General features: G+C 46.1%; 1 protein-coding gene and 1 long non-coding RNA gene across 2 annotated transcripts in view; both read right to left on the bottom strand.

The window, feature by feature from the left end:
* Positions 1-351: 351 nt before the first annotated feature.
* Positions 352-7,607, bottom strand: LOC309379057. The gene is made up of 2 exons (XR_014172328.1): positions 6,961-7,607; positions 352-457 (listed from the first exon to the last, which is right to left on the bottom strand). It is a non-coding gene; the product is annotated as an uncharacterized lncRNA (long non-coding RNA).
* A 1,590-nt stretch (positions 7,608-9,197) lies between these two features.
* Positions 9,198-16,652, bottom strand: part of PPFIBP1 (PPFIA binding protein 1) — a 106,339-nt gene continuing 98,884 nt past the window's right edge. Inside the window, 6 exon segments of the mRNA XM_081927905.1 lie at positions 9,198-9,613; positions 11,769-11,818; positions 11,821-11,833; positions 13,003-13,182; positions 14,421-14,609; positions 14,945-15,070. Coding sequence (XP_081784031.1) covers positions 9,527-9,613; positions 11,769-11,818; positions 11,821-11,833; positions 13,003-13,182; positions 14,421-14,609; positions 14,945-15,070 — 645 coding nt within the window. The 3' untranslated portion in view covers positions 9,198-9,526.

The following is a 16,652-nucleotide window of genomic DNA, read 5'->3' as shown; positions in this document are numbered from 1 at the left end:
TAAGCAATATATAGAGAGATTTCAAAGAGGGCTTCTGCACCCCACATATTGATTTCCTGGCCCAGATCTACACAACTTTCACAGGCACAGAGGTCTCTGTTAGCAAATATTTCTCTAGTTAGTGTTCAATGTGAGCGTTCCACTGCATATTTGCTGATTTGCACCATCAATTAAATTATCAGAAAAGGTCAGTTGCACATAACTTCTTGGGGGTCTGGACAAGAGAAAGCTTTAGAAAGCTTTGTGCTGCATAAAAACGACAAAAGGCTGATCTTTACAGTTAAGGGCAAAAAGGGGTTATTGAAAACCTTGTATATAACTTTTGCAAAGAAAAGATTATATTCCAGAATCTTTTTTACTTCTCTCAACAGGTATTTATTTATCTAGCATGGCAATACATATGTTTATGCTGACTACTTTGTACACACACATCCAAATAAAATATCATTTATAGCACCTGTCAGGGTTTCTGGGAGAGAGGAGGAGATGACAGAGGAGACGGAGAGCGAGTGGGAGGAGGGGCAGAAGGATGAGGAAGAAGATGACGGAATTCTGAGGGAATCCACGAGTCTGAGCAGCGAGTCAGAGGATTCTCAAAAGGGGGTTACCTTAATCAAGCAAAGGGGAGGAGAAGGGAGAAGCGGAGAGGAGCCCAGTGGAAGACAGAGGAAGCAAGAGACGTCTCAGCCGGAACGGAGTAAAGGGGGTGGAGTCGTCAGCCTCTCGGAGGGAGCAGGATTAGGAGAGAACAGAGAGAGGGGGTTGGAGCAGGGTGTTCAGCCGGAAAGGGTGGAGAGCAGAGCAGGGGGTGGTGTAGCGGTCGAAAGAAAGGTCAGCAGCAACGTACGCGCGCCAAGTTCAAACGTAGAGGCGCGCGGAAGTGGAGAGAGCTCAGGGGAGGAGCCCGGCCCTAAAGCCAGAAAGAGGGGGGAAGAGGCGGCAGAGGATTCAGCCTCAGGCGAGTCACGGAGAGAGGGAACCCAGGGGGGCAGGAAGACCCTGCGGAAAAGAAAGGAGAGGAAGAGGTGGTCTAGAGCCAGGCTATTAAGTTGGTGCGGAAGAGGGGAGGAGTCAGAGGGGACTTCAGCGGTCTAACGTGGCAGACGTACGGCCACAATGCTGAACTGTATGAGAAGCAGAAATCTTCAATAAACTTTTCCTGTAAATAAGCTGCAACGGAGTGAGGTCTCTTGTGAGCTGGGACCAGTCCTGGGTGGCCGTGACAGTAAGTCCCCTCTCAGAAAGCAAAATTTTTTTTTTTTTTGCGAAGCTCACGAACGGGAGCAGCCATGAGCGCTGAGGAGCAGCTGGTTGCATTGCGGAATCAGGTTACCGCTCTCACATCGGCAGTCATTGCTTCGCAGAAGAAGAATGACGACTTGGAGAAGACGTGCCAGGATTTGCAGGCAAGGTGGGAGCGCGCGGACAAGGCGGGGGCCCCAGGATCCAGAGCGGAGGGCATTGCGCTTGGACGAAGGGGGGGTGCCCTAGTTCCGCATTTTAATGGCAACTTGCAAGACTATCCCAATTTCAGAGCGGACGTTGTATATGCACTGCACTTACTCCGTCACGATTTTAAAGATGAGGAGGAGAGAGTGGGGTTCATTGTTTCGCACCTGCATGGGGAGGCCAGGGCTTGGCTACGCAATTTGTGGCGCGAAGATGGACCGGCCCGTCGCGATTCAACTGCGTTCATCAAAGCGATGGATTCTTGTTTTCAATCCTCTGTGGATGTGGACATTGCGCGCCGTCAAATGCACGGGCTGAGGCAGGGGAAAGCGACTGTGCGCCAATACCACTCTAAATTTTTTGCATTGCTCACCGCCTTAGATTGGCCAAAGGACAGTAAACCGGTCAGAGATCTTTTTTGGGAGGGATTGAGCCCCCCCATCAAGGATGAGATCGCTAGGGGGGACAGACCCCAGACCCTAGAAGACGTGGTGCAACGGGCTTTAGCTCTTGGAATTCGACATGAGGCGCGTCCGTGGCACGAGGAGGACGGGCCCCAAGCGCGTGCGCAAGCAAGGACTCTCCCTTTTGAGCACAGGGACTTCAGCCGTGCGCACCCCTCGCCAATGGGGAAGGACAGAGAGGAGCCAATGGAGATTGGTGGTGCTAGGGCTCAGAAGCCATCCCAGAGCCCTGTCCCTGGTGCAGCCAAAGCGAAGCCTCCTAGAGGAACCAGGAAGTGTTACATCTGTGACAGTGCGCACCACATGGCGAAAGAGTGCCCCCAGAGGCTCCAGAAGCACACTGCAGCGCTGGCAACTGTAACAGCAGAGGTGCAACCAGGGGAGCAGCTTCAGGGAAACGACAGTGCCTGGCTGGAAGCAGAGCTACTGGGGCTCAGCCAGGCGGATCTGTAGACAAGCCCCCAGCATCACTGCAGAGCGTGGACCCTTTGCCTCCCAAACCGGCAGTTCTGCTCACAGCAACACTCCAGTTGCCTGATGGGAGACTCCTCGAGGTTCCAATAACGATCGATTCGGGAAGCAACGCCGACTTCATGGGACTGCAGTTCGTTAAGCAGCACAACATGGCGCTCCTGCCTGCAACGACGCCTCTGAACGTGGTCACGGTGGACGGCAGGGAGTTGCTGGGGGGGCAAGTGGTGCAGCAAACCCCTCCCATGATGATGCAGATTGGCAACCATCGAGAGCTTATTAGTTTCAATGTCACCCACTTATCGGACACACCCATCGTGTTAGGCATGAGTTGGCTGGAGAGGCACAGTCCCGCGGTTGCGTGGTACCAGAGGCAGATCAACTTTTGTTCATCGTATTGTGCTCAGCATTGCTTTCAGACCGATCAGGGAGGAGAAGCTGAGCAGCCATTGCATCTGGGTATGGTGCAAACAGTGCCTCACAAGTACCAGGAATTCTTGGAGGTTTTCTGTGAGAAGGAAGCTGACAAGTTGCCGCCTCATAGACCTTACGACTGCGCGATTGATTTAGTGCCAGGGGCGCAATTGCCTGCTGCCAAGCTGTACTCCATGTCGGAGGACGAAATGCAAGAGCTTCGGGAGTTCATAGACCATAACCTCAAGCGAGGTTTCATCCAGGAATCTAAAGCAGCGGGAGGCAGCCCTGTTTTCTTTGTGAAGAAGAAGGACACGCCCCAAAAAAGGCTTATAGTGGATTACAGGTTCATCAACAGCTTGACTAAGCCCAAAGCTTTCCCCATGCCCAAGATTGACGACCTTTTAGCGACCGTCAGGAGGGGCAAGATTTTCACCAAGCTGGACCTACGTGGAGCTTACAATCTCATCCGCATCCGGAAAGGGGATGAGTGGAAGACCGCCATGTTCACCCCTCTGGGCACATACGAATACAGAGTCATGCCTTTCGGCCTCCAAAATGGCAGCCACGTTTTTCAAGCATTTATGCACCACGTGCTAGCAGGTCTCCTCTACAAGAAGTGTGTCTGCTTTCTCGACGATATCCTGATTTTCTCGGAATCGCCGGAGGATCACGATAAGGACGTGAGGGAGGTCCTGCAGAGGCTGAAGGAACACAGGCTGTACGCCAAGTTGGAAAAGTGCCAGTTTGATGTCAGAGAGGTTGATTTCCTTGGCTACAAGTTGTCCGACGAGGGACTGGCCATGGACAGGGCTAAGGTTCAAGCGCTGTTGGACTGGAAAAGCCCTCGAAATCGGAAAGAGGTCCAGAGGTGCATCGGCTTTGCCAATTTTTACCGCAAGTTTATTAAAGGTTTTGCGAACGCGACGGCGGCGATCACTGACACCCTCAGTTCCAAGAAGAAGAAGTTCGTCTGGACCGAACAAGCGGAGCGGTCCTTCCGGACGCTTAAAGGTCTTTTCGCCTCCGAAGAGCAGCTGCTCCACGTGAATCCCGGCAGACCCATGCGGGTAGAGACCGATGCGTCAGATAGAGCGGTTGGGGCCGTTCTTTTGCAAGAGGATTCACAAGGCAACTGGCGACCGGGTGCGTTCTACTCCCGGAAGCTCAGCAAGGCGGAGCGCAATTATACCATATGGGACAGGGAGTTGTTGGCCATTCATGCAGCTTTCAAAGCGTGGCGACACTTCTTGATAGGAGCCAAGCACACGGTGCAGGTCCGCACGGATCACAAGAACTTAGAGTATTGGCGGACGGCTAAGTTGCAGACCCAGCGACACATGCGCTGGGCGGAGTTCTTTGCGGATTTCGACTTCAAAATAGAATACATCCCAGGAGACTCCAATGTTATTGCAGACGCGCTGTCCCGAAAGCCGCAATACTTGGAGGAAGCAGCTCCAATCGCAGCAAAGCACATTTTCGCACCGCAGGCGTGGACGTGCGCTACCATCGCAGTCGACCTGGACGCGGTGCGACGCGCGTTGCAAAGGGATCAGTTTGCACAGTCTAAGATGGAGGAGCTACGCGGAGGGTCGCGACACACCGATGAGTTTCAATTACAAGATGGACTTTTGACTCGTAAGGGTGCCCTTTACGTGCCCACCGACGATCTTCGAGCCAAGGTTCTGCAACAGTTGCATGACGCCCCTAGTGCAGGCCATTTCGGCAAAGAGAAGACGATGGAGTTGGTGGCTAGAGACTTTTGGTGGCCCCAGATGAGAGGAGAGGTGGCGGACTACGTCGCCAGGTGTGATATCTGCCAGAGGTCCAAACCGGTGCACCAGAAGCAGGCGGGATTGCTAGAACCGCTGGAGACACCGCAGCAACCATGGGAGAGGGTAGCGTTGGACTTTGTTACAGACCTGCCCAGCTCCAGAGGTAAGACGGCGGTGTTAGTGGTGGTGGACTTGTTCACCAAGATGGCGCACTTCATCCCTTGTGCCAAGGTGGCGACGGCAGAACAGACCGCAAAGCTCTTCATCGATCACGTCTTCAGAGTGCATGGACTTCCGCAGTCCGTCTTGTCCGACAGGGGGCGCCAGTTTGTTTCCACTTTCTGGCGAAAGCTTCTGGGCATCTTGCACGTCAAAATCAACCTGACATCGGCGAGGCATCCACAAACCAACGGTCAAGCGGAGAGGGTCAACGCGATCATGCAGCAGTACCTGCGGTGCTACGCCAACCAGCGACCTGCGGCGTGGGTGGACTATCTGCCGATGGCTGAATTCGCCTACAACAACACGAAACACGCTTCCACCGGGGTGACGCCTTTCTTCGCGAACAATGGCCGTCATCCCAGAACCTTCCCGAGATTTGCGGCACCAGGAGGGGGGGGGCCTCAAGATGCCGACCAGTTTGCAGCGGAGTTGCAAGAGGTGCACGAGGAGCTGCGGAGACATTTGGAGCTGGCAAAACAGGCGTATAAGGTGCAGGCCGATAAGCACAGGAGGGCGGGAGAGGACATCCAGGTTGGGGACTGGGTGTGGTTAGCAGCCCACGCGATGCCGGCCAGGTCATTGGCCAAGAAGAAGTTAGGACACAGGCAGCTAGGGCCATATCAAGTTGAGGCTAAGATCAATCCGGTGGCTTTTCGTCTAGCCCTTCCGGAAGGTTCCAGGGTGCACCCGGTCTTTCATAGGTCGGTGCTCACTCCCTACAAAACCCCACACAGGTTTCAAGAGTCAGGAGCACCCCCGGAGCCACGTAGGAGGGCGCCTGAGAGGGGGGAATCGCCAAGACCAGGACCTCTTAACGAGGTCACAGAGATACTGGACTCGAGATGGGGGGAGGAGGGAGTTGAATATTTTCTCGCCAGGGAGGGCACACCAGCCGCTGCTAATAGTTGGGTGCCAGGCTACGAGTTAGACGAACCCCTTTTGAAAGAAGAGTTCCATGCACTTTTCCCACATAGACCCATGCCAGCTGAGTACTTTGATGACTGGCTTTTCACACCCACATTGTCAGATAGCACGTTCAGGGGTTTCTCTTCCCCCGAGGAAAGAACACCAGAATCAAGCCCGCCCAGGGGATCGTGCTCGGGGGTGGACACGGAAACCCCTTATTGGTGGGAGGAGCAGCCAGAGGAGGAATGGCGTAAGAGGTGGCTGATAGGTCCTTGGCGGGCAGCACCGGAGGAAGTAGCGATGGAAGCAGAGACTGAGAAGCATTTGGGGGAAGAACCCGACTTCGAATACGCTTACACAGAACTGCCAGCAGAGAACATTGACGTAGACGACCTGTATCCTGAGCCTACCCCCGAAGAGCCGCAGTTTCCACAACCGGTCCCCGGCGAGCGGGAGGGGGGAAGGGGGGGCTTCGAGGGGGGGATGGATGTCAGGGTTTCTGGGAGAGAGGAGGAGATGACAGAGGAGACGGAGAGCGAGTGGGAGGAGGGGCAGAAGGATGAGGAAGAAGATGACGGAATTCTGAGGGAATCCACGAGTCTGAGCAGCGAGTCAGAGGATTCTCAAAAGGGGGTTACCTTAATCAAGCAAAGGGGAGGAGAAGGGAGAAGCGGAGAGGAGCCCAGTGGAAGACAGAGGAAGCAAGAGACGTCTCAGCCGGAACGGAGTAAAGGGGGTGGAGTCGTCAGCCTCTCGGAGGGAGCAGGATTAGGAGAGAACAGAGAGAGGGGGTTGGAGCAGGGTGTTCAGCCGGAAAGGGTGGAGAGCAGAGCAGGGGGTGGTGTAGCGGTCGAAAGAAAGGTCAGCAGCAACGTACGCGCGCCAAGTTCAAACGTAGAGGCGCGCGGAAGTGGAGAGAGCTCAGGGGAGGAGCCCGGCCCTAAAGCCAGAAAGAGGGGGGAAGAGGCGGCAGAGGATTCAGCCTCAGGCGAGTCACGGAGAGAGGGAACCCAGGGGGGCAGGAAGACCCTGCGGAAAAGAAAGGAGAGGAAGAGGTGGTCTAGAGCCAGGCTATTAAGTTGGTGCGGAAGAGGGGAGGAGTCAGAGGGGACTTCAGCGGTCTAACGTGGCAGACGTACGGCCACAATGCTGAACTGTATGAGAAGCAGAAATCTTCAATAAACTTTTCCTGTAAATAAGCTGCAACGGAGTGAGGTCTCTTGTGAGCTGGGACCAGTCCTGGGTGGCCGTGACAGCACCCATTTATGCTAACTGCTTGGCTGAATCATGAGTGTTTTATATTATTCTTCCCTCCCTCAATCCCGTAAAAATAATAAAAGAATACTCTTCTAACCAGCAAAGTGATGATGATGATGATGTTCATCCAGCTTCCATTTACATCAGCGTTAAGAAATGAGAAGTTGATGTTGCTCATATGTGCAAGTTAGTGTATAATTCACTTAATATTTGTGCATTTGCACTCGCCCTTCTTTGATTCTCTAGTCACAATTTTACCCCTTGCATTTTATTGCGACCAGTGTGTGCCATTATACAAGGTTTGCAGTGTTTTTTATACAAATGTGAGGCTGCTGGCAGGTGATCTCCTTAATTCATAAATACATTTATTCACAATTAATGGCAAAGTAATTGTTCTACCAGGCATGCTATCTGCATTTATTCAAAAGAGCCCAGACACCAAGGTGGCCATGAACAAATTTGTGGAGTCCATGTTATTAAGGACAGTCAGTCCACACCTGTATATACTGTATTGGCAAATCTCTTTGGATTAAACAGAAACCACAATCTGATAAAATTTTTGACAACTGTAAATAAATGTGTGTGAAAAAGTGCATACTTTCAAGGATCAGCACTGGTTTATGAAATCAAACTGAGGGCCAGTCTATACATGATACAATCACTTGCTTGAATGTCCCCCATGGTGGTTGTTTTTTAAAAAAGATTCCTTGCAAACAAAAAGCTAGCATGTCAGGAAGCAGGCAAGGCCAATCTGCACATTCAGCTATATATTGTTGTACAGTTTTCAACAACAGCTCATAACAGCTGAGCACACACCAAACACCCAACTTTAAAACTCCTGCAAAGGTCTCTGGATTACTATTTTCAAACTTTTGAAGTACTGAATTTGAAAAGAATTGCTTACAATGTAGATGTCAGACAACATCTCCGAATGTTTGCCACATCATCATTTTATGCAGTTACTAAATTAGTCGTACAATTTCAGGGTGATGGTGAACTGGAAAGAGAGAGACACTCACACACACAACACAAGAGTCAGGTGTATTCTGCTGAAAGCATCAGCAACCATTTTTTGACCGGCTAATCTGAATTTTACAAGTTTTTAAAAAGTCAATACAAGTTGTGTTTTACAAAAAACCAAGTACTATATAAATATCTGTCAATATGTTATATTATGGTCAAATATACTTAAAAGGCAAGATTCCATATCTGAATTCAATACTGTAAAATAAAGTGAATTCGCTAATGCTCCTTTTGGTATAAATTTAAAGAACACTTCCATTGCTGCATCAAGTGAGAGAGAGAAAATGGATCTTTCTAAAGGCTGTTCCTCAGTCTCAAAATTTTAAAATGTTATTAAAATCCTATTTTAATGCTGGAAAAGGGACAGCTCAGAGATTTTTCTTAATGATGAAAAAAATCTCAATTTTTATAACTCATTCCTAATGTAAGAATGGAGGCATCACTTGGGGGGGGGAGGCACAAGTCATTTATACGATCAGTCTGACTTCTCCAGTAACCAGCTGGTTTTCAAACTGGAATTCCTCTCTTTTAAAAAAAAGTAATCAACTTACACTACAATATAAAATTCTGATTTGTATGTACTCAATACATTTTTTTTCTTTTAATAAAAATTGTATAAAAATAAGACAAGAAGATTTTGATTTTGTGGATTATATGAGCACTGGTTTAGCCACCAGTGAATACTCTAGTTATTTACTTTTGAGCAATTTGTTCAAACAGGAAACCAGGATTTCCAGGATTAGTTTTTTGCCCTGCTGAAATATATACAATGGATGCCAATTCCAGAGGTCTCTAGTTGAATGGTTTTCTTTTCTTTTTGTATTACTTCAAGAAAAGTATGAACAGAGCTTTCTTTAAGGCGGCACGTGCCCGTCTGCTGCACAGCTCCCTCATTCCCCCTGCCACCACCTCGCCATCGCCACTTGCCCACCCACCCGCACCTTTGCCGCTTCCTTCTCCGCTACCTCCTCCCGAGGCTGCAGGCATGGCTCCCGGAGGTGCTTTGGCACAATGCTTACTATCGCCAAAGTGCCTTCCAGGAAGGTGCCTGGCGAACATAAAAAGGTCGCCTCAGAGTAGAGGTGCTTTGGCACAACCTTTTTACAATTGGGAAGCACCTTCCTAGAAGGCGCTCTGGCTCCAGCCTTGGGAAGAAGTGGCCGAGGAGGAAGGGAGAGAGTGGGTAGGTGGCGGTGGAGAGGGGGCATGTTTAAAAAAAAAAACACTGAGTAAGAGAAATACAGATATATGATATGGCACAGCTCTGTGAAGGAACATTACAGCAGCAGAGTCATATTAAATATGATACTTGAAACATGTCACAAGTTTCAATACGAGAAAAAATATACACAGGAGGAAAATATACATATTTCCCCCACTGGTGTGGATCTTATGGCAACTTTAGAATTGGCAACTCTTCTTATTGTCTCCCAGGAAAATATCACTTCTAACAAACAGAAGCAAAAGCGACCTTCAGTCTCCATCGCATCTAACAGTGGCACTCTGAGGATTATCAGAAAGCAGAAGCGTCCAACGCCGACACTGTCACACATTTGAATCCTCATCAGTTATGCTGGCACTAGGGGAGCAAGTAGCAAAGTCTTTGAACATTTCATCTTCTTTTAACATGTACTGGAAACAGAAGAAAGGCAAGAATTGGGGAACATTGACTGAAACTCAAGAGCCAAAAAACATCAATGGATTGCACATCTAGCAGCAGGCAGACAAGGGGGCACCGTTCTCTGAGGGCAATGAGGGAGACCTGGGTTACATGACACACTGAAAGCACATGCTCTGCGTGGACAGTCTCAGGCAACAGCAGGGAGAAGGTCCCAGACAAAAGGGGTGCTGCCAAAGAGACAAACAACAACCTAGATCAGTGGTGTCCAAAGAGGGCCAGATTTGATGAAGTGAAGGGCAGTGAGGACCGACCAAAGGGCCAACCAAAGTTATTGACAGTTATTGACCTTTTTTTTTTAGGATTGAAGCTGTTGTTTTTTTCCTGATTTTACCCCAAAGTCATTGATCTTTTTTTAGGATTGAAGAGATGGAACAATGGTTTGGTGCAGTCAAAGTATAGTGGGCAATTGTGGACTACAGTGGAACCTCGGGTTATGAACTTAATTCATTTCGGAGGTCTGTTCTTAACCCAAAACTGTTCTTAACCTGAGGCACTCTTTTGCTAATGGGGCCTCCTGCTGCTACTGCACCGTTGGCGTGCAATTTCCGTCCCCATCCTGGGGCAAAGTTCAGAACCCCAAACTTCCAGGTTAGCGGAGTTTGTAACCCGAAGCATCTGTAACCCGAGGTACCACTGTAAATGGATCAATTATTTGCATAGAAGACAAAATCATGAAGGTGCTGAGAAGTGTGTCACAAAGCTTAAGAAGCCTCAAAGAATTCTGAAGTTTTCACTGGGGAAAGCTATGACTCACACCAATTTAAATTTGCAGTGAATATTTGCCTCACCAGTGCATTATATAGTGTGTGTGTGTGTGTGTGTGTGTGTGTGTGTGTGTGTGTATTCAGTGATGGAACTTGGCAGGATGTGGTTTTTGATGACAAGTACAGATGCTACACAGAAGCACAAAGAAGAGAACACTGAGAAGTACATGAGTTCTCCAACAGCCTTGGCTCTCCCTTTCCTAAAAAGGACACTTCTGTACCTCAAAGAACTAGTGGAATGCCTTAAGATACAGAAATGGATAATCAGCACCTTAAGGGTAAAGGATGTCTGCTATATATCTGAGTAAGTATGGCTATCAGCCAGCACTAAGCTGGTACTCACGGGGCTTTATCTGGGGATGATCATCTTGCTGCATTTTATTCTTAAATATTTTAGATTATGAACTGGTCTGAGAGAAACTCATAGCACAAACATGTGGATTTCCAGAGAGGTGGTGGCCATTGCACTCCTCCTTGAGCCTAAACTCAGGCTCAATGTCTGCTCCATTCCATTCCAGACAAACCATGTGCTGTATATCCAAGAACAAACCTTGGTTACAGGTCATGGTTTGTCTAGAGAGGGGCAAACTACAAACGCAGGTCTGGACAACAAGCTAAGCCAAACTATGACTTGGCTTGCAGCAGTGCCACAGCAGCTGCAGAACCAGAGGAAGAGCAAAGCAGCAGTGATCTCCTCCCCAGGAGTCTTCATGCGTTTGCACTGAGCAGTTGTTTATCCTAGTGTTATGCAGTAACCAGTTTACAATCTTTTTTTTGAAATATATATATATATATATATATATATATATATATATATATATATATATATATATATATATATATAATGTTAGCATGCACTGAGCTTTGGGGTGGGACAGATACATAAAATGGAAATAAATCATTTTCACTGGGCATATGCTTTGGTAATAGATACATTAATAATGACATGAATGAAGGCTGCTTTGAAATTGTCTGCTTATACACTCCTTATTTCTCATATTCTGGAACCAAACTCAGGAAAGTCTCTTTACTGTGGATGGACTGTGCGTCTACATGTCCATCTGACAGCATACTCCAGCATGCATCATTGCAAAGCATTCTGGTGTGTACTCCTGACTCAGATGCAGTTTTTCCAACTTGGCTGGGCACCATTAGACTCTATGCTAAATGGATTATTCAAAGGAGATTGTTCAAAAATCAGTCTATCACTAAGATGCAATCTCCAAGCCACCAACTGAACACCTTTGCCATGTACCCTACCACTGAGAATCTCTGTATTGGTCCGAAAGTAAGACTAGCAACATTTTAGGGTGTGTCCATTATATTAATTATAAGGGCTTACAGTCAAATTGTTGATGCCTTCAGAAAATGCCCCTATTTGCCTCACGGTACTTCTGAATCTTCCATCTACAAGAAAGAAATAGTTAAGGTAATAATTCATGTAAATTCTTCCCTTTTCAAACAAGTGTGTTAACACATACAAATACAACATTAGGCTATAGCAGAACCCTAGAAGGGAACTAGTCAGTTGAACACTTTATTGTAATGTAGGCAATGTTTGGATAAGGAGGTGAGGCTAAGAGAAGACTCTGGGAGAGTGTGCAGAGTACCAGCATCAGCCTAGTTGGTAGCTCAGCTGCATCAGCCAACTCCACAGTCTCTGCTCCTATTGGAGAAACCAGATAGTTGAACACAAATTTATGGCCTTGCCTTTGACCGCTCAGATGTTAAACAAACAAAGAACTCAACAGATGCAGCAGCAGCAGCAGCAGCAGTGCAGGCCAACAAGGAAGACAGAGACCAAGAAAATACTGTACCTAGTTGTTTAATAATTTCACATTAAGAGCGCCCCACAAAAAAACTTAGGCAGAAGCAAGCACTGATAAGGGAAGAGAAACCACCTGCACCACAGTACCTTTTATAAGCTTTGAGGGAGAGACGGGGAGCTGAAGAAAAGAGATGGCTGCTGCAAGGGGAGGAAGGCTAAGTGTCAGAATGTCATGAGCAAGAGGTGAGCAGGAAAATGCCACAAAGGTTGAAGGTGGAGCTTGAGGAACTGCATAGGGGGAAAAGGGCATGCAAGTTCAACTAGAGGATGAGCCAACCTGAGAGGAAGTATGGTGATGTGGACACAATATAGGACTAGGACTGGAAAGACCTGGCTTCAAATTGCTGCTCAACCATAAAGTCCTCTGGGTAGCCTCAAACCACTCAGTCTCTGTCACAGTTGTTATGAGGGTAAAATGGAACACTTCCCCCACAAAAAATGCACACACCCCTGTGGTCGTTAGCAAAATGAGAGACCAGTAATGTAAAGAAAAAACTCTCAATTACGCCAATAATTCTGACTGTGGAGAAGGCTGAAATTCAGGTTTCTCCTGTTGGTTGATAGCTAAAATCTAGATGCCCCTAAAGAAGCCCTGAACTGGTTTATCAAGGGTTAGATAACAGTTTTTAAGTACTAGTACGTTACAAGACTGCTAAACACAAACTGCAGAATATGAAACTATCAGGAGGAGGGGGAGCACATGCATACGGAAAAACCAATTGTTTCAACTTACTGCAACAACCATTACCTGCTCCAGTCTGTCCAGATCGTCCTCATCATACACTCTGATATCTAAAGCAGGCTTCATCCCTTTCTTTGATCCCATTCCAGATGCCTGTCCCAAATCCATCGAACAAACATACTCTTCCCCATCTTCCTGCTTCTTCTTCCTTAAATTTCCAAAATTACTAAAAGCAAGTTTCTTTGGCTGAAAAATAAAGACCAAAAAAACTGCTATGAAGTCAACAACCAGATAATTTATTTTCCTGATGACATATCTAAAATCTTTTAAAATCTATAATAAAGGCACCAAAACAATCAAGAATTCCTCAAACATATATTCTCGCAGAAAGCTGGTTGGAAAAATTGGAGCAAGATTTCCACATAAAACAGAATATAGGATAAAAAAATTAATCTATCATGTTAATTAAGAAGATCCATATTTGACAATTTTGGCTTTGTGTGTGTGTGTGTAATTCACTGTTTGTATGTTTAGTTTTATTTGTACTTAAGCTCAAATATCTGAGCTTATGAAACTTCAAAGAAAGAGGTTTTTTCCCGAAAGGAGGTTACAAAAATGTTTGATGAAAACTAATTTAAAAATCTGTATTTGTAAAATGAGGCTTGTAAAAAGCCTATTGACTGTTTTCTGCATGGGCTCCTATCTACCTCTGGCCTCCCAGGAGAAGCTACTTAAAGAGGTGGTTGCTGCTTTTCTTTCATGGACAATGATGCACGACATATGACTAACACAGCAGATGGGCTACTAAAGATTTTGTCAAATAGGTTACTTACTTCTGTAAACTTGTTTTTATCTTTCAGTTTTCAGTAAAATTTGAACTACCTGACAAACCTTGCAAGCACCATTGAGACATTTTTAAAAAGATGCATCGCAAGAGGCCGACAGAATTCATATCAGTAATTTTTATAGTGAATAATGTAAGCCGATATCAAAGGCCTATAAAACACACCCTTAAGTGGCATGAATAACCTGCTATGAAAGAAAGAAAGAAAGAAAGAAAGAAAGAAAGAAAGAAAGAAAGAAAGAAAGAAAGAAAGAAAGAAAGAAAGAAAGAAAGGTATAAAAAATAAAATAACTGTTAATGTTGTTTTGTAGAGAGGATATGTGGCAATGACATATATAAGAAATACTGTCTATGCTTTACCATGCAGCACCTCTCTACGAAACCAGGAAAACTACCATCATAGAGTCATAAAACTGTAGCACTGGAAGGGACCACAAGGGTCACCTGAGATTGAGAGTCTTATTCTCTACCAGTTGAGCTACCCCCTGTTCAGAGATTAAATCAAGCCAAGCCAAGTTCTTTATCACTCAACTCATTTTCTATTGGCCTCTTAAAAAGCACAACAATAGGAGGTAACACTCCAGACTAACATGCAAGTCTGTTCCATGTGAGAGTAGTGCTTCCAAGGCTCTCGCCGTACCTTCACTTTGGCTGTAGCTGTTAAAAGGACATAATCTGGAGATTCCATGGCTTCACGCTTTTGCTGCTGGGCCTCTTGACCAATCAGCAAATTAAAATGGGTTGCCAAGTGCCGCCTCAGGAGGGTCTTGTTGGGTGGGATGTTCAGCAGCTGAGCCATGGTCTCTACATTGAAACGAGGCTCCAAAACCTGCGGAGCAAAACCAGCATTTCAGAACCAAGATTTGTATTACATTTTGATTAAGCAATTTCCCCAACCATTTTAAAGATCTGAACCACTAAGAAAGGTATGAAAGGCATGAGTTGGTGGGTGGTTTTATTTTTGGGAGGGGGGGTTGGGGGACGACAACAACAAGGCCTGAATGTTTACAAAATACCTATGACACAATTGCCATGACTTTTAGAAAACCCTACCTAGGAACAAACAAACAAAACTGGAAACAAAAACAGGCATGACATTTCTCTTATAGCACGATTAGATTATTTATTTACTGCCTGTGTCTGAAAAATGCCACACACTCTTACCATTAGCCCTCCATGAACGCCACTCCCTCTCAAATTAGGAGCATATTCTGCAAGGTCAACTGACCGCAACCACTCCATCACCCGATGATTGGTCCACTGTGAAACCTCTGATGGTGTGATGTTATTCTGTCAATAAGAACCACATTTAATTTAGAAACAATGCACTGCTTTTAGTTCTTTTTCTTTTAGTTCTGCAGTTAATCCAGCCTCCACTTTTCTTATTTCAATTGACCTTTCTGCCCCAAAATGCTCAAAGCCAAGCTAGATCAAGATCAGATGATGAGCTGTACCTGCAAAATGTGTTATGGGTTAAAGGTGCTTGTAGGCTATCAACCCCAAGTCAAGGTGTTGACTAACATACTATGCCTTCAATAATTTGAGACCCAAATTCCCGAAGGATCACCCCCAGCCTGTCTATTAAGATCAGGATGAGAATCCCTCCTTGTGGGTCTCCTGTTGATTCGGTCAGCAGTGGCCGAGGACAGAGCCTTAGCAGAGGTGGTGCTTGAGCTGCCAGCTCCCTCCCTCCTGGGGTACAACTGGTGTCTACGTTGTTCATCTTCTGGTGCCAATTGAGGACCTATTCACCCAAGCCTTTGTGCGTGGCGATATGGTATAACAACCCTGTTTCTGCAGTCGTAGGGTATGAAAATAGGTTTTTTAAAGCCCCTGGTGGCCTGAAAGATGCCGATGTAGCGTTACATGTGTTGTGCTGGACTGACATAAATGGTGTACCTAATAAAGTTACTATGGAACACCTTCATATAAGAGATGGGATTAATGTGAAACTGCAATTCATATCTGCGTTGAGCCATTCTTCCGCCTCCAAACCAAACAATCCTGTATTATTATTTTTTAATAATATTTTTATTGGGTTTTCTGCAAAGGTAACAAAATCACAACAAAACAAGAAAGCAAACACTAACAAATACTACAACAAACTAAAAATAAAGGGGGGGGAGAAGAAAAAAGTTTGCATCAAACAATGACTTCCATAAAATGGGATTATCTCAATCTCATGACTTCCCTTCTCCCCTGGTTCCTTAAAATTCTTTTTAAACTAGATATCATTTCTATTCCAAATTTCTATTTTAACCTCAAGTTTCTTGTACCATCTCTAAAACTACAAGTGTTTTTAAATTCCTGCTATTTAAGATGTTTGCAATACTTCTGTAAATATATAATAACCATTTCTCATTCTTTTTTAAATTTTGAACAATCCTGTATTTATGACTCATGTTGATCATATGCAGTGCTATTTTTTTTGCCGGAACTCACCATGAACGCCTCCCTTGTTTTCTTATAATGACAATGGCGCCCATCAAAGAGGGGCCGGAGCTGAGTTCCGGTGAGTTCCAGGTGAAAAAGCCCTGATTATATGACTTCATATGTGTGTGTGTGTGTGGTAAATAAGGGCTTGGGGCTTTTAAATTTCACCCACTTACTTCCCACATCTTTCAAATGGACTCTCCTGCATTAAATAAATTGTAAAGAAAACAAATCACCAGGCACAAAGACAATTAGAACAACATGGAGAAACCTGGAATTCCTCATGCAGTGGTCTAGTTCCCCACCTTCACTTTCAAGTCTGGCAGTCCATAAAGGGCTTATCATGGGACATTAACAGCAGCAGCAGCAGCAGCAACCAAAGCGCTAATATCACATTCATATTTTCATAGAAATACTAGTGAGCAAATACTTTGCAGAA

This window comes from Podarcis melisellensis (genome assembly GCF_964234715.1).
Source record: "Podarcis melisellensis genome assembly, chromosome: 10".
NCBI lineage: Eukaryota > Metazoa > Chordata > Lepidosauria > Squamata > Lacertidae > Podarcis > Podarcis melisellensis.
This window is presented reverse-complemented; position numbering and strand designations above follow the sequence as displayed.